Below are 23175 nucleotides of genomic sequence, written 5' to 3' on the forward strand. Positions count from 1 at the left end.
AAACATTCACAATCAGAATTGTGCAGCCCTAGACTAGAACCCAAAGCCTGGTTATCAGCCCTTTGCTCAGCCTCATATGCCATATCTGTGGACTCTTAGCTGAATGTCTGATGCATATGAAACACATAATTTAAAATTTGCCATCTATTTGGATGAGTACTACAGGATTTCTATGAGATGTGTGTCTTTTTTGCTTTCTCTAGCAGTCCACCTGAAAACAAAGCCATCACAATGGCAAACCACAACATATGGAAGAAAAGCATCATGTTTAGATCTGTCATAATTAGCAGACGCAGAGTTCTCCAATGTTTATATAGTTTACGGCATACATCCAATACTTCTACACACTGACTTCTCAATGGTTGCTTTACATGTCAAATAAATGACTTGCTATGGATTCCAGATCTTCTGAGAGCTATGTGAGACCTCCCTAAACTCTACCAGCTACACCAGTTTTCTACATTTAAAAAATCAGTTAAAACTAACCTCAAAATCATGATGTGTCCATTAGCGCAGAAGCAGGCCAGACATACGCTGTTTGAAACTGACACCACGTCAGCCCGCAGCACGAAGGACGACTCTGTAATGTTGTGTACATATAGACAGGCCTGTGAGGGCATGTAGAAGACCTTGGCCTGCCTCTCCGAACACACCACCGCTAAGTGACCATCTCCACAGGCCTCTTGAGAAGAAGACGGTGAGAAGTTGACCAGTTTCCTCTTGCGGGGTCGATCTGGGTCATCTGGTGCATGCTGGTCCCGCCAAACCTCATAGGGACTGTTGATAAGAGCACCCCCACAGTCCAAGAAACCAAACCGCAGAACAGAGCCCTTCAACATTAACACTGTGCCTAAGACAGAGAGAGAAAACAAAATAGTGATAGCGTACATTGCAACTTGTCCACTTTTTCAGCAGTGTTGATTCCAAAAGTATTTTTTCTATTAATTTTTACCATTCTTAGAAATAAAGGGACAACAGCTATCACATTGGTGGGGATGTTATTTTTTCAAATAGCATAATTTTGTACTTTTTAGAAACTAATACTGTATATACCCTTTGGGTATATTAATGTATACATCTAAGGTACCAATATAGACTGTTTCTGTACAAACATGTACCTTAAAGCATCCATTAATGGCTAATAAGATTGAAACATACAGTATATATTTTGGAGGAGATAGCACCAGTACCACCACAGTGACAGATTGTGTACATTTATTTCTGAGAGTGTAAATCAGAACAAGGTACAAGAGAGTGTACTTAAGCGATAGTTCACCTATAATAAAAAATTACTCATTATTTTCTCATCATTCACTTGTTCCAATCCTGTTTGAGCTTTTTTCTTTTATTGAGCACAAAGGAAGATGTTTTGAAGAAAGCTGAAGTCCTGTAACCATTGATTTCCATAAACAAATACAATGGTTACAGGTCATCAGCTTTCTTCAAAGTATTGTCAATTGTGTTCAACAGAAGAAGAAAAAAACTCAAACAGGTTCTGAGCAAGTAAAGGGACAGTAAATAATGACAAAACTCCAGTTTTGGGTGAACTATTGCTTAAAGGGCACCCATTTTATCTCTTACATGAAGTAAGATAAGAGGTGTCTCCAGAATGAGTGTAAAGTTTCAGCTCAAAATACCCATCAGATTATTTATTATATACTTTACAATCTGCCCATTTTGTTGTCTGAGGGCTTTGTAGCTGTTTTTGCAACCTGTGGCTTTAAATCTAAAGGAACTGCTTCCCCTCGCCCACCGCTCCAAAGTACGTGTCTGCTTGCTTCTTATGTGTTACGTCAGATAAACAGCCGTCAGTGATACTGACAGACACAGATTAATCTGAAATAAGGTCACTATAGTCAAAAATACCAAGTACATTTATTTGATGTATTTGTAGTGCAGTCTACTCAAGCCTTTCCTAAAAGATGAGTCACACACAAATGCCGTTTGCAGTACACACACATATGCGCATTTACTGACACCATGCGGCGGTGGTGATTATATCGGTTAAGAATTACATTCTGACCACAGAGAGTTGTAACATATGTTTTAATCGCAGTTTCTTTGCAAAATGTTCTGTAGACATGTGTAGACATGTTATTATAGAGACATGGCACTTGTCAATCAATTCCGTGGGCGGCGAAAACCGCAATCCTACATCACGTTGCAGTGGGCCTCAAAATCACTGGGATTTGAATCCTATTTTATTGTCAATAAATTAAAAAAAAGAGACATATTGTGTTTATATCACTATCAATATGACAGTGGACACACTATACCCACACACAGTTCAATCCAAATAGCTTACAAAAGTTGATTTTCATCATAGATGCCCTTGAATGAGTTTAATTAAGGGAACTATAATCACATGATACAATGTAAATGACAAATCACACAAAACTATCCATTTACAGCTGCTGATCATAGATATAAAAACAGTTTAGTTTAAGTTTATTGCTAAATACCAAAACATAGGAGTAATAATTTTGAAAATGAAGGTGTTCTCGGAAGCAGGAAAAGATAAATAATGCTGTAGGCTTTGCAAGTGCACTTACTGTACATGCAAAATATGTGAAACTTGTGAAACATTTTAAATATTGTTGTGTAAACACGTTGAAACATGATCACACGAGTTTCACTTGAAAAATTGTGAGTGCATGTGAAGCTCATGTGGGTTTTCTAAAAGGTTTTCTGCTGTTTTTTTTTAGCTAGCAAGCGGCTTTAAACTATCAATTAACCTCTTAAGGGCCCACAACAAGACTGGCTTTAAAACCACTAATGACTATATATTCTCTAAGAAGAAAATTAATGTATATTTTACTTCTAAATGTTGAATTCAGGTGCATTCAAAATTTAGAGAAGGAATAAATGAAAAGATACCAGTAGGGGCCACAGTAACAGGGTCTTCCTGACGTTCCTGCTCGTCCGTAGGGATGGACATTGGGATGATGAGCACCAGGCCCAGACTCGTGCCCACCCACAGACACGGTGTAGGCAGGGAGTCAGACTTGCGCCCATATGACTCTGCAAACTGCAGTGTTGTTACAGCCTCTTTAGTCTCTCTGTCTATGCTGGAAACGCTAGAGCTCCGGGAACGGCTGAAAGAGTTTTCTCGACTCTCTGAGAGAAGGGAAGAGAGAGAAAGAGGGTGGGGGAGATGAGAAGTGTCAGGAAAGATGGAAGACAAAAGACAGAAAGATGAATAGGTGGTAGAGGATAAACAACAGAGAGAGATATAAGAACATGAAAAGGGAAGAATCCTTAAGCTGTTAAAAAGAGGATCAAGAGAAAGTGGAGTCACACCATATGTGTTTAAATCATCCACCAGAATCAAGATTGACCTTTTCCTTAAGCAACTGATATGAAAATAGATCATTCATAATTCAACAAATAATGTACGTAGAAGACAGGGTGGCACATCTATTGAGTGAGCACATCTTAGAAATCTCCTGTTCGAATGATCAGACATGTCACAGATTTCACTCACATACACAGAGGACACACAGAGCACACTCACTATTTTAAACCCATTTGGCTTCTTTACCGTCCTTTTGACCTTGAATTGCTTCCAGGTTCACATCCACTGCATAATCATTCAGCCAGGCCCAGACATAAAAACGTTCTGGACTTGCCTGATTTACACTTAATTCAATTATTTAAACTGTCTTTCTCTATTTCAAACTCAAGGATGACATTGGAAAAAAACTTTTATATATAATTTATTTTTGCAATATGATGTGTATTACGGTATTATAAGATTGGCTGTTGTAATTGTCACATCCTGTGTGACATTCAGTGTCTTGACTGATGTGTTATGTATTGCGTAACAATAAAAGAGAAGAATATGCTATTAGAATTTGAGTAATGTTTTCCATTGGGGATCTTGTTTATCCTGCAAAACAAAACTATTTTGTTCACATAACATAAACTTATTACGAGGAAATGCTGACAGACATTTGTCAATGTCAGAACAAGTGATGTGATGGGAAGGAAAGTCATTTGTGAGTATGTTTGTAAGCTGTATTATAAACAGCAAAAACAATGTGGCTGCTACTGATGACGACAACATTTATCATACTGTATATCGCAATAGGTCTCTGTAACACAATATTAATAAACCTCTTTCCCTCTGCCATTCCCTTAAATGACACCATTTAATACACATATGAGTAAATGTATACGGAAATGAGCTCAGTAATAATATATGATAAAATAATATCATAAATGTGTAATCTAAATAGATAAATGACTTACAGTATGTTCCCCTTTATTGTGTTACAGATAAATCTACTATGTAGTGTTATGTTTTACATCCAAGACCATTATTACAACTTAATACTATGGCTCATCTTTAATGGTTTAAAAACTTGTTTTATAGTAGTAATAGTAAAAATATGCATGCTATATATAAATTATGTATGATTTGGTATACAAAAGATACAGAATACAGTTTTAATAGAGCATAGATTCTCTTACAGAACTGTATGTCTTACAGAACTGTATGTTCTGCATGCATCAAGGGTATGTTCACACACGGTAGGTTTTGTTTTTCCTATACTCAGGTGTGATTACTCTGATAGTCAATTTTATCAAAAAAAAAAGAAAAGAAAACCTGTGAAAACTATTGTATGAACATTTGTGCATAACAAACAATTGGATAGATTTCTCTGCTCTGAATCATACATACATATAATACACTTTGCATGTTCTCAGAAAAAAAAATACTATCAAATCCACATACATACAAACATATTAATTCAGGGAGCAGAATGTTTCCAGTAAATTCCTTCAGAGAAAATGCATCAAAGCATAAAAATAAATCTTTTTACCTTAAGTGCTAAAAATTACCACATGAAAGCTAAGTACACCAGGACTAAAGTCCCATTCACACAAAGGACGCTAACTAAAACTATAGCCATAACCATAACTATAATTGTGACTATCATTGTATGATGCATCATTTGGGAAAAGAATGATGTAGTGACCAAAACCCGTAGTTTTTCTGTTGCAGATCCATCATTTGAACCACGTTAATTATAACGTACAACGCCCATAATGATTTAAATAATTAAAATAAAATCCAATATTAGTTTTGCTAAAAACATGCACTCGCTTTCCATATTAATTGAAACATATGTAAATGGCAGATATTGGGCCGATGTTTCCTTTACAAATATTATTGAGAATATTCCATATTCTATTCTAAAACATATTACTTACAAAAGCCAACACATATTTTAATCTCATATATAAATCTTAAAAAATAAATAATGAGGCTGTTTATTAGAAAATGAAATGTAATATTTATTAGAAAAGAAAAAAATCCTAATTTAATAATAATATTAATGATGATGATGACGAGTATTATTATTATTAAATAGGATAATGTTTATTTATTTTTTTATTTTTTGAAAAGTCTACTTTTACAATTTGACACACTCAAACCACAGCAGAAATGCTCTAACCAATAGGCCCATGTCATATACAGTACATATACTTAATAAATAACCTACTATAGATTAAAACTATTAACGTTTGCTATGTTTTTTTTTCACAAGCTTTGAAGACGTAACATAAATTCCGCTTTTAAATAATAGTTCACCTATACTGTAGCTTTTGCCATGAGCCAAGGCTGTGTTCAAAATGACATCAATGTTTTCATAGCACACTGTGAAGGGAGCACAATTGTAAACATGAAGATCTCTAAAACTAAAATGTAAAAATACTTTGAAGGCAAATTACACATAAGAGAGATGACTTTAATGCTTTTTTATATTTAATCATTCCAAGTTTAAATGTTAGAATGTTTTAAACAAATAGGGCATAGGGAGGATAACTGGGAATAGAACACAGCCAGGAACTATGTTTCTAACTATAGCTCCAGAGGTGCACAAGTTTGCGATGCAGATTGCGAATGTTCATTTGAGCGATGGATTTGGGAAATGGCAAATCAACAAACTATGTTTGTAACAATGGAATTGTGACCTTAGTAGGCTAATGATGGTTTTTGGAAATGCAGCCCTGTCTAGCACACCTGACCAGTGAATCCAGCTCATGTAATATATCTTATCAAACAGTGAAATAAGCAATCAGTCGCTACGTTTTCATCCACCTATTTTTATGTACATTTTGGATTTGCGCATAAAAAATCGATTGATGTAAATGACAAAATGCGTATAAATTTAGAATTTTTTTTATGTGCATAACTGACGGTTTTGTCTTCTAAGGTGCAAGTTATTTATTAAATAAGGAAAAGATTCACACAGCTTCTTTTACCGCAGTAATTTCTGTTTTTGCTGTTGATATTTGGCAGCAGTTAATCGGGAAGTGACAATTTTGTTTTCTTTGACTTGTTGGATAGAAACGCTGCTTAATGCAATATTCCTGATTTGTGCATAAATTTACAGTAATTCACATTATTGTGTGGATCTTTTACTACAGTCAGTATAGTAGGATAAAAACAACACAAAGATTTTTTTCCAAGCATTTTCCGAGGAGGCAGCAAAAAAAAGTCAACCGGTACTTCTCCGTAATGTTATTGTCTGTAGCTTTAAATTGCAGAAGCCCTTTTTTTATTTCAATAAATTCTGACTGGCTGTCAGTGCTTCATCCATTATTAAATGTGTTTATTAGAAGGTGATTCCATCTATATCATATCTCTACAGCTTTATGGTTTTAGAGTTGGTCTGAACGTGTTACATTCAGAACGATTTTTAAAATTCTAAATGTTTTCCATTATCTTGGCCTTATGAACTGGCCTTAAACTGCTTTAATTTCGACCCAAACAAAAAGAACCAAACCATAAGTGTGAACACACCCTAAAATGATTTCTTATTTTAAATTACTAGCATCACAAAAAGTCATTTGCTTTAAGAGCGACCTCACAATATTCACCTCTACACTGAAGACAACATAAAAGACTGATAATACTCATACATCTGCAGAATAATAAGACGCCCTCAGACAATCACATACAGAAACTGTTTCCCTGATACAGGTTAAGCCTCGCCTTGGACTGAACAGCACGGTTTGATGTTTGACACACGGAGTCCAGGACTAGATTTAATCTGTGTCTTGGAGATGTCACAGTGCGTGGGATGGACAGAAGACTACAAGGCGACAACATTGCAGATCATTTAACAGAGGCTGGTGTGAAACACAAAGCAGACATCATTATAATGCTCAGCTGCTAACAGCTACAGTAAGTTCCAACCTGAAGATGAAAAGCAAAGTGGAGACTCGTTGAACAGGATTCTGACCAAGCAAATGAGCCACAGAACGGGACGGAGCGAGACGAGACGCTACAGGGTGAGAGGTCCTAGTGACCCTCAAAAAGCCCCTCCTTACCTCTCTCGCTCCAGGAGTAGTTGGTGATGTGATGCTCATCGTGAGAGTACATACTGACTCCGTGTAACTGCTGCAGCATGGCCCGTCTGGACGGATAACCTAGCCATCGAACGCACAAACGCACGACACGCCAACGGCCACAATCACACACAGGTAAATACAACGATACACGACACATCAATAGACACACATGTAAGACAGAGACCAAAACACATAAACACGACCAGAACATCACAGCATTCAGAGAGTGACAGAGACAGAGAGAAAGAGATAACAGATAAACCAATATTCAAGAAAGAAAGAAGACAGATCGATTTACAATTTTTCCCGAAAACCTGCCCACAATGCCTCTGTATATACAAATGTCAGCACAATGAAATCCTTTCTTGGCTGTGGGGATTGAGTCAAGGTTAGGTTACTTAAAGCTGTGTATGTGTGAATTTGTGAAGACAGTAATTAAAGGGACAGTTCACTCAAAATATGAATATTATGTCATTGTTTACTCACCTCCATATTGTTCTAAACCTTTATGACAGGATTCAGAATACTTGTATTAGTGATGGAATGATTAGATATTTCCTGTCCTGGGGTTTTGAATGTTGTTCTGCAAAATTCCATCCATATTAACAGAATTAAATAAAAAATAATTCAAATGTTACACTTTTAATTATCGAATTCCCCCACACATGCTTGCATCAACCTTATTTTTATTCCTAAAATCATGCTAAGTGAAGTTTTACAAACTAATATCGAGTACCGAGAAGAGCAGGTGATATGATTGATTGTGGCTTGTCCCTCATCCATAATCAGTAATAATCCAATCAGATTAATCCAAGCCTATAAATAGACAGATGTCACCCTACTGCTTTATACATTTTGGATGAATCCCCCTTCCACCCCATCTCCTCTTTTACCAGGGGGAACTGATCTCGAACCCTATTAAATGTTAATTGACCAGGCGGGAGCCCTGGGCTTAATTATTTGCGAGCTCAAGGTTCTCTCCCCGGACAGCATGTCAAACCTGCTATTTTTAGCAAACAATATCTAGGTATGAACTCTTAAATACAAGCCAAATAGAGATTATGGGAAACTCATAAATGGTTAACAAACTGCTCTACTTTGTCTTCTTGTCTGATTTATTTATTTTTTATTCTTTTGTCATGAGACATCTGTATAATCTAGTAACTTTTGTTCAGTCATTCTCCAATGACTGTTTCTGAATGTTCTCAGACTACACTTGGGATGATGGGGGGAGAGAGAGAAAAAGATAACTGTTCACAGGATGGGGGAGGCAGCAGAGAGAGTTTCTTGCTGGATATGGAGCAGGAGAGAGGAGCTTAGCTGGAAGCCAGGGGGAGTTAATAGGCAGTGATTTGGCCATCACTGCTGACCCATCAATGTTGACGGTGTTGCGGTTTAGGGTTGAAACACCCAATGATCACTGGATACCACCTGATGACATCAACTCTTTCTGGCTAAAGCAACATTCACAAAAGTGATTGAAGGAGAAGCATCTTTGGATGTAATTGTAATTATAATCAAACACCATTCAGACGAACGGGCTTATTAGTAAGAACTCATGTTAACCGCTGGCATTAACACACTGATATTGTTAATCCAAAAACAGCCACAAAAAAGTAGCTTGATTGATTACTGACCAAGTGTGATATGTCATGATAGCTAGCCAACAAGGTTTATGCATCTTGTCCTCTACATTTGGTTTAAAGGTAAAAGATTTCAAAAATTCAGTTACCCATCCTTATACATATGATTGGCCATAGACTAACCCATTACAAGAAAAAAAGTGGTCAAACATGGGGAAAAAAAGGGACAGATAAAAAAATAAAATGATTGAAAATAGCAGTGTACCTGGCTTAATTTTATGTGATCTGTGACCCTCTTAATACAAGTCGTACTGTAAATAATTCTAAAATGTAACTCATCCAGTCCAACATTAACTCAGCTGGCCTCTGTTATAAAGACAGAAGAAAGATGCAGACTTGAAAGTTTAGGGAGCCACTTGATTTCACACTTTGGGATTTGAGTGGATCCCATTTCAAACTGGCTTACATACCTATCAAGTAAAGAATAATAGAGATGCTGCGCATTTGTGGTCACAAAAACAATAAATGAATCACTTTCTGTAGCATTATAGCATAATGTTTTCTAATGCTTCAGAACTGATGTCACATTTTGTGGTCATTTTTAACATTCCTCTTCACTGTGTGTGCTATTTCAAAAAAAACATGAACATGAACATTCTTCAAAGCATTTCTGTTTATGGTCCACAGAAGCTACAAGGTCTTGGGACAACATTGAGGGTGAGCAACTGATGACATACAAACTGTAATTGGGTGAACTTTCCCTTTAACACAGACTAAGACACTGGACACACCGCATTCATTACCTAAACAATCTAACACAACGCAGACTGAACACAAAGCCACACATCCAATCACACAATCTCACACAGTGCGAATGGCTACACACAATATCACATCTCGGTTTGTGGGAAGACACACGAATTGACCTTTTCTACTGACGGCACCTGTATCTGCGGGGACTGTGAACATAATTAGTCGTATCCATCCTGTTAGCCTGTTAGTGTGAATATTTCATGATAGAAAAGGGTGAGAGAACAGATCTGCTCGCTCGTTCTCTCTCTCTGGGACTCTTTGGTTGAGGTCACTGACTGTCAATCACCGCGGGAGAGCCGAATGACACACCTGTTATTAGAAACACCACCAGCGTCCTCTCTCTGTGGAACAGGCAAACGTTTCTGTGGAAATTAGTATATTCTGTCTGTCGGATTCCTCTGTGATTGTCTATTCTGTCTTCTGTGGTTTTGTTTATGTACATATCCAGTTGAAGTCAGAATTTTTAGCCCCTCTGAATTATTAGCCCCCCTTTTTACTTTTTTCCCTAATTTCTGTTTAACGGAGAGAAGATTTTTTCAACACATTTCTAAACATGATAGTTTTAATAACTCATTTGTAATAAATGATTTATTTTATCTTTGCCACGATGACAGACAATGATAACTAGGTTTATTACAGTAGATTAACAAGGCAGGTTAGGGTAATTAGGCAAGTTATTTTATAACGATAGTTTGTTCTGTAGACTATCGAAAAAAAAAATAAGCTTAAAGGGGCTAATAATTTTTACCTTAAAATAGCGTTTAAAAAAATGTAAACTGCTTTTATCCTAGCAGAAATAAAACAAATAAGTCCTCTCCAAAAGAAAAAAAAATAATAATAATAATTCTGACTTCAACTGTATATGCTACATATCCCTAAAGACCTTTGTTAGAGTGCCAGGATATTTAATTTCTGACAGAAGTGCCATGTGTTCAATGGTATACCAAACCTGTCACTGTGGTACACTGCAAAAAATGCTTTTCTTACTTAGATTCTTTGCCTTGTTTCAAGTCCAAATATCTAAAAAAAAAAAGTTTATATCAAGAAGCATTTTCTAGGCAAGCAAAACATATTGTCTTGTTTTCAGAAATAAAATGCCAAAATTAAGTGAGTTTTCCCTTAAAACAAGCAAAATAATCTGTCAATTATGCAAAATAATCTTGTTTTTTGACATAAAATTAATTTGCTTACCCCATTGGCAGAATATTTAGCTTGTTTTAAGGGAAATCTCACTTAATTTTGGCATATAATTTCTTAAAACTAGACTAAAATTCTTCTTGCTTTACAAGCATTTTTAGATATTTGGATTAGAAATGACAAAACATAAAAAAAAATCATTTTTTGCAAAGTTATGCCTTTTTAAAAATTTACCTAAAATGACCATATTGGCACTATTAAGGTACATATTGGTATTGTAAGTGTACATATTAGTAACTAAAAAGTAAACACTGTTGTTTATGTATACATATTTTTAGCTGATGAACTTTCAGTAGACAAAAACTCCTAAATAAATATAAAATACAGTAACATGGTGTGACACCATGTAAAATCGTGTGCTTAGTCAGTGTTTTTGGGACACTTTTGGAAACACAGTAATGAAATGGCTTGCAAACAATGACATTATAATGTGTTAGTTATAGACTTTCTTGTATGGTTTACAGCATTAGCTGAGCTATGTATATATTTTTTCTTCTTTTTTTATAGTCTGTAGGTTTAAGTAAACCAGTTTGGGAGAAAAATATATATACTATTTAGTTTTCACACTAATCTTGACTTCAGAATCAAGGTATGTACTGCACTTTACCTTAATTTTTTGTACCGTTACACCACAAACATGTACAACTACACCCAGCAAACAATTTTGTGTTTAATAGAAGTCTAATAGAGATCTAAACATAAACAGCTTGGCTAAATCAAGGCTAATTTTGGGCTGTCAGTGAAAATCAAATATCCATCAAATAGACAGATTAGACAGACTTTATAAGTGTAGTCACTCATTTTTGTTTATTTGACTACTAATCTAGTTCTGGCCTATTCTATCTTCTTTTTTCATCTATTAGATTTTCATTGACAGCCTAAATTTAGCCTTGTTTTAGCCAAGCTGTCTACGTTTAATTGTCTATTAGACATCTTTTAAAAACAAACAAAAAAATGCTTGCTTTGTAAAGACTAGTCTATCCCTCTGTAGTCCCTTTATTTATTAACATAAAATTGTACAAGTTATAAAAGAATCAGTGTTTTAAACAAATCTTTTGAGCGAACTAATCATTCTTGTTTCAAATCAAATCAAGTGTGGGGCTGAATGACCAAATTTACACCAAAAGATTCTTATTCGCTCAGCACTTCCTCTATGATTTTGTACAGAAAGAGCCCTTAAAAATGAATCAGCGCATGAATCTTTTTGGTAAATGAGAAGTGACTCAATAAATTTCGATGGCATAATGGGTTGTCAAGGGCTCACTGGAGTCACTCCCAGTGCATTGAAAGTCCCATCCGCTACCACTTATTCACTGACTTGTGATACATTTCTACAACTTTCCATCTTCTCCAGCAATTTGTTTACGTCAAGTGTGTGTGTCTTTCCACCCTAAATGGCAGTTTATATGAAACTACGTATCCCAGCTTCCCGCAGCTCTCTCTTCCTGTAGCATGTCTCATTAGCGACGGCCTGGCTCTCCTCGATGCTAATTGACCTTTAATTATCCCAGCGACCCCACTGCGGCACCGCATGCCTGTTACTGCACTGATAGGGACGCACGCCACGCATTGAGACCAAAGAAGCGCTAGGCAGTCCTCTAATGGACAATAACACTTTTCCAAGTGGAGAGGAAAAATAATGTTACGAGTCTACAATGGCATGAATACATTTCAATATCATGACATTATTCAATTAAAAAATCATCAAGCTGCATCTAGGAAGTTTCAGAGCTTGCAAAACTGTCAGAATGTCAAGGTAGAGAACCGTTTTGACTAAATTTGAACAATTAATCTGTATTTGATTACAGAAAAATGAATGTTTGGTTAGAAATGCAATTTAAGTGCACAACACACAATTCTGGGAAATATCCAGTCCTTGAGATGACCTCATGATCCTTGTGACACTATTCATATGCTGCTGTTCAACTTGGACTGGTCGTCCTGGTTGGCAACCTTCACAAAAACAGGATTATGGACACAGATGACGGCACAGGAGGAGTTTCTGCCTATCGCTGCGTTTGGATTAGTGACTGACAGGAAGTTGGTGCCTAGCAAGCACATGATCTAAGTGAAGCGTTTCACTGTACAGATCACGCTAATATGGACAAGACATCTGCTATAGGGACATATATGACTGACAAGGACAAATAATTGACATGACATGAAGGTTTGTCTGTGTGTAAGCTCATGTTACCAGTTAAAAGGAGGGTCCACCCAAAAAGATTGACTGAACGTTCATTTTTTTTTTTTTTTTTGGTAAATTATCCCTTTTAAGGGGTGTTTAATTAGTCATTCAATGTCCTCAACTTTTTGTGCTGATTATTTGTTTTGATATGATAAATCAGGGAATATTATTATAACACACACTTTCACACACACACCTATTTAGCCATAATAGTAGTATGTTCAAAGCATTAAAACTCCATGTATGTGTTTTGTAGCAACATAGTAGATTTGGCTGAATTGTAGCATTCTTTTTGAAACTAAGAAAAAAGGCTGAAGAGAAAGAAACCCACAACCACGATCGTTGTGTAAACTCGAACCCTAGCTTGCACAGAGACTGCCTACATTAATTTTTTAATTCACATCTCCAACCCACCTGTCGAATGACTGTGTGCAGAGGTGGTAATTAAAAGCATTAAAAACAAAAAGTATAATTAGGCTCACAGCGGTGTCTGCCTCAGCCTCCATGTTTGAAGCACAAATACGGTCTCAAACATAAAAGGGACAGAGGATCCCCAAAGCTTAAAAAGCGGAGTCATTTTTGTGAGTCACACTTTGAAAGGTTTGTGCCTTTTCTTTTCTTCTTATTCTTTTTGTTTTACTTTTTAAATGACTTTTAAAAGGCTGGTTAATAAAATAATAAGCCCATTTCATCAGCATTTATCCTATTCCCATTCAATAGCAATTTCAATCTGGATAAATGGGATTTACATTTAAAATGCACCGCACAAACCAATTATGAGATCACAAAAACATTTCATCAAATTTTCAGCAAAAGTGCAGAATTTTAACTGAAGCATAATATACTTTATTACCCCTTTTGCACCAACAAGCTCAACCTGGTCTGCTTTCCAAATAAATAGACGTTTCAAACCTCTCTGAATTTCTCCTTTCCCTAAAACATAACAAGACATGTTAGGTAAAATTACCATTAACTTACATTATATGAAAAAAACAATAACCCCTTTTACACAGTGATACCGGTAAATATCTGGAAAATTTCTGGAATGACTTTACCGGTAAATTCAAAAATGGCCTGTTCACACATGATCCCTTTCTGGAAAATTGCCGGTAATTTTCCGGAAAGGTCTGTATGTGTGAAAGGGGCTAATGAGAGTGAATGGGCACAAAGAGTCAATGATTTTGCATAATATGTACAAAAAATTTTCCCAGGAGAATCCCATATGGGTTTTGAACATGCGATAAGGGTAGCATTCCTGAGGATACTCTGATTTCTCTTTAAGACTTGTAAATAATATATATTTTTTTGCATTTTGCAGCTCTTTGATAGGGCTTAGGATGTTGCTAAGAGAGGTTTGCAAATCTGGTTGAGCACCAGCTCAGTGGAAAAGGGGTAAGCTTCCTTTAATAATCACCAGTCTTTCCAACAAAGTGGAATAAAAACTATAACCAGGCAGTGAAATCAGAGCGTCAAAAAACACAGCAGTAAAACCCCATACCCTTCTCCTTGTATCCCTTGATGAGTGTTAAGCATGCAGTATGGGTAAGGGGCAGTGAAGGAATATGGGAGTAAAGGGTAAATGGATTAAAGGGATAAAGGAGCTGGAGAACAAGCACACACCTTCGGTGAGGGAGGACACAGGCAAAGAGACCTCCATGCATGCGGCGGACTGGGCCTTGCGGAAGGGCGGTCGGCCGGGCCCTCTGCGGGCGAGGCGTGGCCCTTCAGGGCCCCCCGGGACTCTGGCCCTCCCAGACGGACAGGGCTGGGAGGTGGGGCTAGTGCAATGTCCATTCACATGATCTGTAACAACGGGCATAGCATTAGCAAGAAACTCAAACGAGATTAGAAAAAGAAAGAGTGTGTGTAAGAGAATAGTAAAGAGGGCAGTGGGATGAAAACTATGCAGCCGTAGAGGAGGGAGAGAGAATAGTGAGAGGATGCGGTCACAGAAAAGCAGCTGTAATCAGCCCAAAATTATTTTGATATGAAAAGAAGAAATTGAAAAGAAAGATAAAGAAGGGAGGGATGGTCGGAGGAAGCAGTGGAAATGGAAGGACGAGAAATTGGAAAAGGAAAAGTAAAGAAAAGGAGGAAATTAATTCTAAAAAAACGAGTAAAGAAAGGGTAAACGGAAATAGCAAAAGAAATGGAAATAATGGGGTGAAGGTAAAGGCAAAGAGGGAATTATTATGTAAAAGGAAAATGTAGTGTACAAAAAGTTAAGAATTAAGAAGGAAATGAAAGGAACGGAAAATAAAGGAAAGTAAAAGAAATGAAAGGAAATTAAATGAAATGAAAGGAAAAGAAAGGAAAGAAAAGAAAAGGAAAGGAAAGGAAAGGAAAGGAAAGGGAAAAAATAGTTGCAGGTAATGGCAGTTATTCAAGAAATTAAGCATTCAGAGAGGCTTTCTCATCCCTTCTCAGATCAAACACTTGAAAGGATGAAGGTGGAGGTGATTTTTAGAGAAAAACAGAAGCTTCCATCTGCAGTCTGTTTATGCAGAAAGTTGAGGGAGGTCTGCATGAGTATGCAGGAACAGACCTAGATCCAAACTCCCTGCATCGAAAACAGCACATTTTTCAGCAATACACCCAGATCAATGTCTTACTAGCATCTATACCTCATGAGATACTGTATCCTATAGCCAGAACCCCTCAGATGGAGACATCTCTTGTTTATTTATACCACAGTACTCGTGAGATTTTGACTGACTCTTGACTATTTTGACATTCTAGCTGTGTATGTTCTCTTCCTTCCTTCATTTTATATCTATCAATCAATTTTATGCCAACACAGCCATAGAAATCTAGACTTTTTGCTGTCATGTCATATCAGTGGGATCTCTACTCAGTCAGTTGTATAGATACTGCACTGTAGACTTGGCAACTATAACTTTGACACTGACTCACGGTAAAACAAAGCACTATTCAGAACACCATCTGTAAGACTACACTTTTTTTCTTTTCAATAGCATTGAATTTTGGGTTTGTGAGAAAATTAAAGCAGTACTAACAATTAAAAATGTATCTTTCATTTCAGTTTATTATTATTTGGTTAATTTTTCAAGTGATATATTTTAAGTTTAAAACATTGTTAAATACGAATGTTTTTGATTATGAGCTAAACTAAGAAATATTTGTTTTGACAAATGTAAAATTTAAAGGTTACTCACACATGTCAGTGCATGCGCATTATCAATATGCTTTTACATTTACGGGCTTTAAACATTTTTAAACAAATTTTTATTTTTCATTGGCTCAAGTGATCAAATTTAGATGTAAACCCTTACCCTATTTTTTTATTTGGGTGAATGAACATTTTATGGGAACTTTTGTTGTGATTGAATCTATATCTTCTTGTTTAGAAAATAAGAGAATTTAAATTAATTGACCTTCTTCAACAAGACAAATATGCTTTGTACCAGGCTATAAAAAATTGCTCTCATGAAGATTGTTTGAGATAAATGATCTATTTTTCACTGGGTCAATGCTAAAAGTTGGATGTGAACCATTCTATTTTTTACCATCTATTTTTTATTGTTAGCATTGGGGAAAGTTACTTTTGAAAGTAATGCATCACAATATTGAGTTACTCCAAAAAAGTAACTAGTTGTGTTACATAGTTACTTTTTATGGAAATTAAAATGTTATGTTACATTTGAGTTACTTCTTAGTTACTTTTTCATACCTGCCTGGGGCTTGTTCCCTTTCAGAACTTGCAGGTTATTTTTAGATAGAAAAGCTCTGTATTTAATGATGGTATATCCTACACCTTTATTTACCTTTAAAAATAAAAACTAATTTAATTTTTTTAGTAAGGTTACCTTCTGAGAACTTTCAGACACTATACATGCTGTATATATAGATTAATGAAAAGTTGAAAGCAATGAGTTTTGTATTTTTGTCTTATTAGTTCAGTAAAGTCACTGTCCATTGAGACAATCCCATTTTCTTTTTGTGTTTAAAATAATGAGAATATTTCCATCATAGAAATGTAATGCTCTGCCATTTTAGTTTTGTTTGTTCCTGCGAGAAGCTTGTTCTCTTATTGAGTGTGGTTCAATGTGATTACACAAATTTTAATTTAACATAAACAAATTTTTAAAAGCGTATGAACTAATCTAAAAAGTAAATCAAATATTCTGACTTGTCATGATTTGGACTCGATTTCCTTGACGTAGGGATTCATTAGTGACAAATGGGCGCTGTGACAAGATTCAATTGTTTCTTCTTGTGTAATGTGGCATAGTTCATGACAACCAATACCATGCTTGTGACGCCTCACAACGCCTCCTTACAGCTGCTAATGTGCTAATGTTCATTTTCTCCATTTCACTCGCGGCAAGTTCAGGCAGAAGTAGTGTTTAATAAGCAACCCTGGCAAGATAATTTAAATTTAGATTTCAAAGAAAATATTCTAATATTAAAAAGGAAACATAAGTTTTATCCTATCCATGTTGTAACAAATGCCCCTAATTAATTTAGTTATTAGTTGTCAACAAGCATCAGTGTTTATTGAGATTGAAATAAGATTAAAAAAAAAAATTTAAATTGAGATAAAGAATATCTCTATAGCAACACTTGTGACTGCTTTGGGAAATAACCTTCATCACAGACGTCCCAAGATGACTGATTGTGAAGGAACGTGTAGTCTGGCACATTTGTTACTCGTGAAAAGATTTTTTCAAGAAAAAAAATAAATAAATATTGCATAGTCTGACAGTGACTTTCATAACCGACAATAAAAATCATGTGATCTGACCATGGGCTTTACTTTACTCGTTACTTGGAAAAGTCATATTATTATTATTATTATTATTATTATTATTATTGTTATTATTATTATTATTATTACATAACTTGCGTTACTTGTAATGCGTTACCCCCAACACTGGAAATGATCATGTGACCATGGAGTGTAAATTTTAGAAAGTGTATTTTAAAATGTTTTAGACAAATAAATTTATTTTGCATTGTTATAGTATTCTGAAATTGAACAGTTTAACTGTATTTTAATATACTGTAAGCAATAAATGGTGGTCTATTTCCTAAGCTATTTTTTGTAGTAATTATTTATTACTTTATAAGCAATATGTCTTCAATCTTCAAACTGATTTTAATGCAGAATTTTGAATTTGTTAAAATAGCATCAATTTATATCTCAAGGAAGAATCAGGATGAGAAAGCCTAAAAAAAAATGGAGCCCAGTCCGCAGATATATTCACATCTGTTTTCCCTGGCCTGCACTAGGGTCGGTTTTTCTAAATGAAAACATCTCAATTTAAAAAAAAGAGTACAAAAATATTGTGTAGGCCCTAGTGCATTCAAGGGGAGACAGTTCTACAGCACAAAACTACACAAAGTGACCCAAACCTACCTGTAGATACACATACACACACTAACTCCATTTCAGCCTCACGCACACACATTACACTCACAAAACCCTCCAAAATTATAATAAGTATTGATTTTCATGTCCTTTTTAATGCTTCTTTAACCTGAACCATCAAACTATTTTTATTTTAAAAATGACCTGAGACTCTAGTGCTTTCTAATTTTTTCCAAGTGCAAATCAAAACCTTTGAGGATTAGAAACAAGTATAATCATTCATGGCCCAGACGCTCTATTTTCCATTTTAATGCGGCACAGCTTGACCTGTTGAAGGAACACTTTCATTATTGAACATTAGGTCAAGTTTGGCACAAGAAATGGAAGAGGAAATTGTTCAGCCCTCAGCGAGAGGTGTGTTAGTCACAGCCTAGCATTAAAAAAAAGCCAGACAAAGAGAAGAAAAATGAAAAGAGAACAAGGAGAGATACTCAGCGAAAGAGACAGAGACAATTTGGAGGATTTCCGTAAAAAAAGGCAAAAGAATGGTCCAAGTCACGATGAGGCAAACTCACTTGCAAAGAATGATCTCATTACAATAGTGCATGTCATTCAGAGGTAGAGGATGGTCCAATCACAAATGAGCAGGCTTTCATAGAGTTAAAGAATGGTCCAGTAGGGTTAGAGCATGTTCTGAGGTATAGAATGACCCAATTATGATGGTGCAAGGCTGTTTAGACGTAAAGAATGAACCAGTCGCAGGAGATTTCAGGATGATACCTTTCTCAACTTAGGAATGAGTATGTTGAACAAACCACCTTTGTAAACACTTGCAAAATGTACACTGAGAAACGTAATTGTTTTGATAATTAAAAAAAGGCCACACGCAGAGATGTGAGGAAGGAAATTTTGCACTGTTTCATGAATTCAAATGAGAAGAAAGTGAAAGAATAACAAAAATGCATTAAAAATGAACTGCAAAATGCAAGGACAAGGGGCTTCATCATGTCATTCTCAACAGGATGGAAACAGAGAAAGTTGATGAATCGAAGGCAAGATTAAAGAAAATGAACTGCTCGCTTTCGGCCTACCGTACCAAGATCAGTCTTAAGATCTGTGGGTAGACTTAACTTTCTGCCTGGTCCCTTGACTGAAACAAAACAAAATAGGACAGAAAGGAGCAATTAATCCATTAAAAAAAAGAGAGAAAACAAAAGAAAACAAAAGGCAAAAGATGCAGAGGTAAAAAAAAAAAATAAACAGATCGGCTCAAATGAATATTAATCAAAAGAAAAACCTTTCGTGTAAATCATGCAGGTGTGCATGCCGACATGTGACGTTTCATTCAACAGTCATGCCCAATCGCATACTGTCACCAGACAAATAGATCATCTTTACACATGCATGCAGAATGCATATACACTATAAACACAACTCATAAACAATAAACCACTATCAATTTTTATTTCCATTTTCCCCATGTTGATGAGGGAAAAACTCTATTCATTAATTTAAAAATCATCAAATAGGGTGTAACAGTTAATATCCATAATGTTTTATTGGATAGAAACCACAATAAAATGCACAGAACCCAATCACATGTGCATGCACACACAATAAAAACACAAACAGAGGTTCAAATTAAAGTGTAGAAATAAATAATAAAAGTTCAACATTTTGCAAGCATTTTGCACTGCAAAGGAAACAGCATATTCTGAGCTAAATGTCTGAGGAGTAATATATGGTAGTATTACCGCTGGAATGAAAAATGTATGAGTGGATTCAAAATACTGTTTCATCAGCTTCCATTGCTACGCAATTAAATAAAATCATTTAATAACCAACCATCTTATCCCAAAGAAAGTCTCACAAAGCCTCTAGTTTGTCACTAAAACACACAAAATACTTCTCAACATGACACTCTCCTCTTAAGCATCATTTCAGTAGTATGTTATTAAAGTAAGGTGTGATTTTAGTCATTTTCACCACACTGCTAATGCTTTTCCACTTATAGAGTCCAGGTAATGGTTTTATGAATGCAATTTGCTTTCCTGTGTTGACCAAGGAGGCCTATAATATGTGGAGAAGTCTATCCATTAGCACTCCTATTCAACTTGGGACTTTTAAGAGTTTGATATGTGTTAAAAAATTCAATTTCATTCTGATTCAAATTAATTCATTCGATTTGAAAGAAAGATGACTTTTAGAAACCCATGGTGTAGTTATACCATTTTCTCTAATAGTGCCATATTAGGACGTTGACATTTACAACTGCTATAGGGAGCTGGAATAAGTTATATCCAAAATTATTCTTGGGGATTGTTCAAACTAGGAAATTTACATGCTTATGTCTAATATAGAACTTAATTTTTGAACTAATTAAAAGTAGACAACAGAAAACACAGGTATAAACAGGTTTTAAAATGTTTTGTGATTGTCCACATTGAACACTTCCATGAGTAGTTAAAAACCCATTCAAAACCGATTAAAGTCATTGACAAAAGATCCTCTTCTTAGTTGAAGATCATCATCAAGTCTTCAAGTCTTGCAACTAATTGTTGAATCACACTTTTTAGATGGGAATCAGAAATCATACGCTTGATCCAAACACATTAGCATTCAAGTTGCTGCTCTCCTTATTGTTTTCTATGGTTTTATTTGGAGTGCATATGAAAACATTGTGAGCTTATTTCACAATATTATATGATAAAGTCAAAAAAAGGACCAACTTTACACTCGCTCATGGAGTCCTACCTCACATAAATCAAGAATGTTGTCAAAAATGAACAAAATAGCTGCTACAATACCAGTGTAAACATTCAAACATTAGTCTTCCTCGTCTGCCTGTTACCTGATAAACCAAATAAAATTTAATGGATCTTTAAAGCACTGGATTGGTTTGAACCTCAGACATCAGAAGCAAAAAAGACAACAAAAAAAAAACCCACTTAAAAAACCATTTAAAAACTCATATTAAGGTACAGCTGTATCCTTCTTTCTCCCACTCTTTTTCCTGGAAAGTGGGGACGGATGCGATCTGAACATAACACAAATCGGAAATTGCTCCTGGAAATAGCAGTAATTAAAATTCCGGGATCAATAACCCATGCCTTAGATGTGGAGTCTTTCCCATTAGCCTGTACGCTGATAAGATCAGTCTGCACACACATGTGCAGGTGCGCAAACATGAGAGAGATGGAGAGGAAGAGCAGGCTACATGTTGATATGAGAGATGAGCACATTAAAGCCATTTTGCAAGCTATTTTCTCTGTGAATAAACCAATGCGGACTAACAAATCCATCTTGGACATATCTACTTATTGTTATCCAGTGGTAAAGCTACAATGCCAAACATCATATCTGGCACCAACTGATTTCAACATCAGACCTCAAGTGGCCATTCTGTATTATTGTTTCTTTTTTTTTCTTTGTTCTTTCCTTCCATGGGCAAAATTTCAGGAGTCGTTTAGCTGCTCGTTAGAATGTTCAGAACACCGTGGCTTCAATCCCACCGACTCCTCCGTGAGCCTGACTGAGATGAACAGTAATTTGGGATTGTTTTGGAATGATCTCAAAAAATGTCTTCAGCTATTCTGCTCTACAATTTGAATAAATTACAGACTGCTTTGCTTTCAGCTCACGTCAGCATCCACTAAACTGAAGAAATGGATATATTTCCGAAGTAAAGATGTAGACAACAGGCACAGTTCTTTCTCAGAAATCTGCTGTATTAGTTTGGCTAAAATAAGAAAAGAGAAATCCCCTAGAAAAAGAGTAGGTCATCGATTAGCAACACAGCTTGACGAGCTGTGAAGTGACCTGGTAGATTTTACATCTTCAAAATGAGCCAACACTTAAGGCCATTCACATGCAGCACATTTTAAAAAGTGAGCAAAAGCACTATTAGCATAAATGGAATTATCATGCTTTCAGCCATGCTGTCAGAGAAAGCTTTGCAGTCAGTGTAAATAATGTAAATTGTATCCAGGAAGCAAACTATATTTTTGAAATCATTGAAACAGTAAGTTTCCACAAAATTAGGGTGACATGCATGTTTTAAATTAATTTCTCCTAATCCAGGTCATTGACTACTTAACGCAGGGGTCACCAATCTTGATCCATGGAGGGCCAGTGTGCCTGCAGGGTTTAGCTCTAACTTGCCTCAACACACCTGCCTGGGTGTTTCAAGTATACCTAGTAAAACCTCAATTAGCTTGTTCAGGTGTGTTAGATTCTGGTAGGAGCTAAAATCTGCAGGACACCGGCCCTCCAGGAACAAGTTTGGTGACCCCTGACTTAACGCAATTTATGAGTTCATTTATGAGCACGGCCCGTCAACATGACGTCAGATTGACCATGTACCCTATTGTCATGGGGACGTTGCATTTTTTTTAGAAATGAAAATTGGGTTTATGTCAGAACCCAACATCAGGCCGACGTCAATGTCTAATGTCCAACCTAAAATCAACCAAGTATCAACGTCGTCTAATGATGTTAGCAGCTTGACGTTGTGTGGATATTCCCACTATGATGTCTATCAGAAGTTAGTGGTTGCCATACCTGACGAATAAATGTCAGTATTTGATGTAAATATGACGATGGTTTAAGATGTTGGCTCTGTGTTGGATTTTGGCCACTTTCCAACAGAATCTAAAATCAACATCTTTTGACATCATTAATGGAGGTTAAGATAAGTTGTC

General features: G+C 35.9%; 1 protein-coding gene and 1 non-coding gene across 26 annotated transcripts in view; one reads left to right on the plus strand and one right to left on the minus strand.

Annotated features, from left to right (window-relative positions):
• si:dkey-193n17.9 overlaps positions 1-23175 on the plus strand; it is a 53065-nt gene that overhangs the window by 15820 nt on the left and 14070 nt on the right. For 2 of the 7 annotated variants that reach the window (XR_015499588.1, XR_015499594.1), the window contains exons 4-5: positions 6995-7497; positions 11473-11547. The exons of 2 other annotated variants lie outside the window; for them this stretch is intronic. This is a non-coding gene — a transcript (si:dkey-193n17.9). Of the gene's footprint in view, positions 1-6994; positions 9008-11472; positions 15360-23175 lie in introns of those variants that run through there. 3 more of the 7 variants (XR_015499587.1, XR_015499591.1, XR_015499592.1) reach the window with 2 other exon arrangements.
• stxbp5l (syntaxin binding protein 5L) overlaps positions 1-23175 on the minus strand; it is a 231424-nt gene that overhangs the window by 13564 nt on the left and 194685 nt on the right. For 5 of the 19 annotated variants that reach the window (XM_087266923.1, XM_087266921.1, XM_087266916.1 and 2 more), the window contains 4 exons: positions 14764-14946; positions 7345-7443; positions 2878-3117; positions 487-850 (listed from right to left, as the gene is read on the minus strand). In XM_087266923.1, coding sequence (XP_087123049.1) covers positions 487-850; positions 2878-3117; positions 7345-7443; positions 14764-14946 — 886 coding nt within the window. 19 annotated transcript variants of the gene reach the window in all.

The sequence above is a fragment of the Danio rerio genome, chromosome 9 (assembly GCF_052040795.2).
Source record: "Danio rerio strain M-AB ecotype USA chromosome 9, GRCz13ab, whole genome shotgun sequence".
Taxonomy (NCBI): domain Eukaryota; kingdom Metazoa; phylum Chordata; class Actinopteri; order Cypriniformes; family Danionidae; genus Danio; species Danio rerio.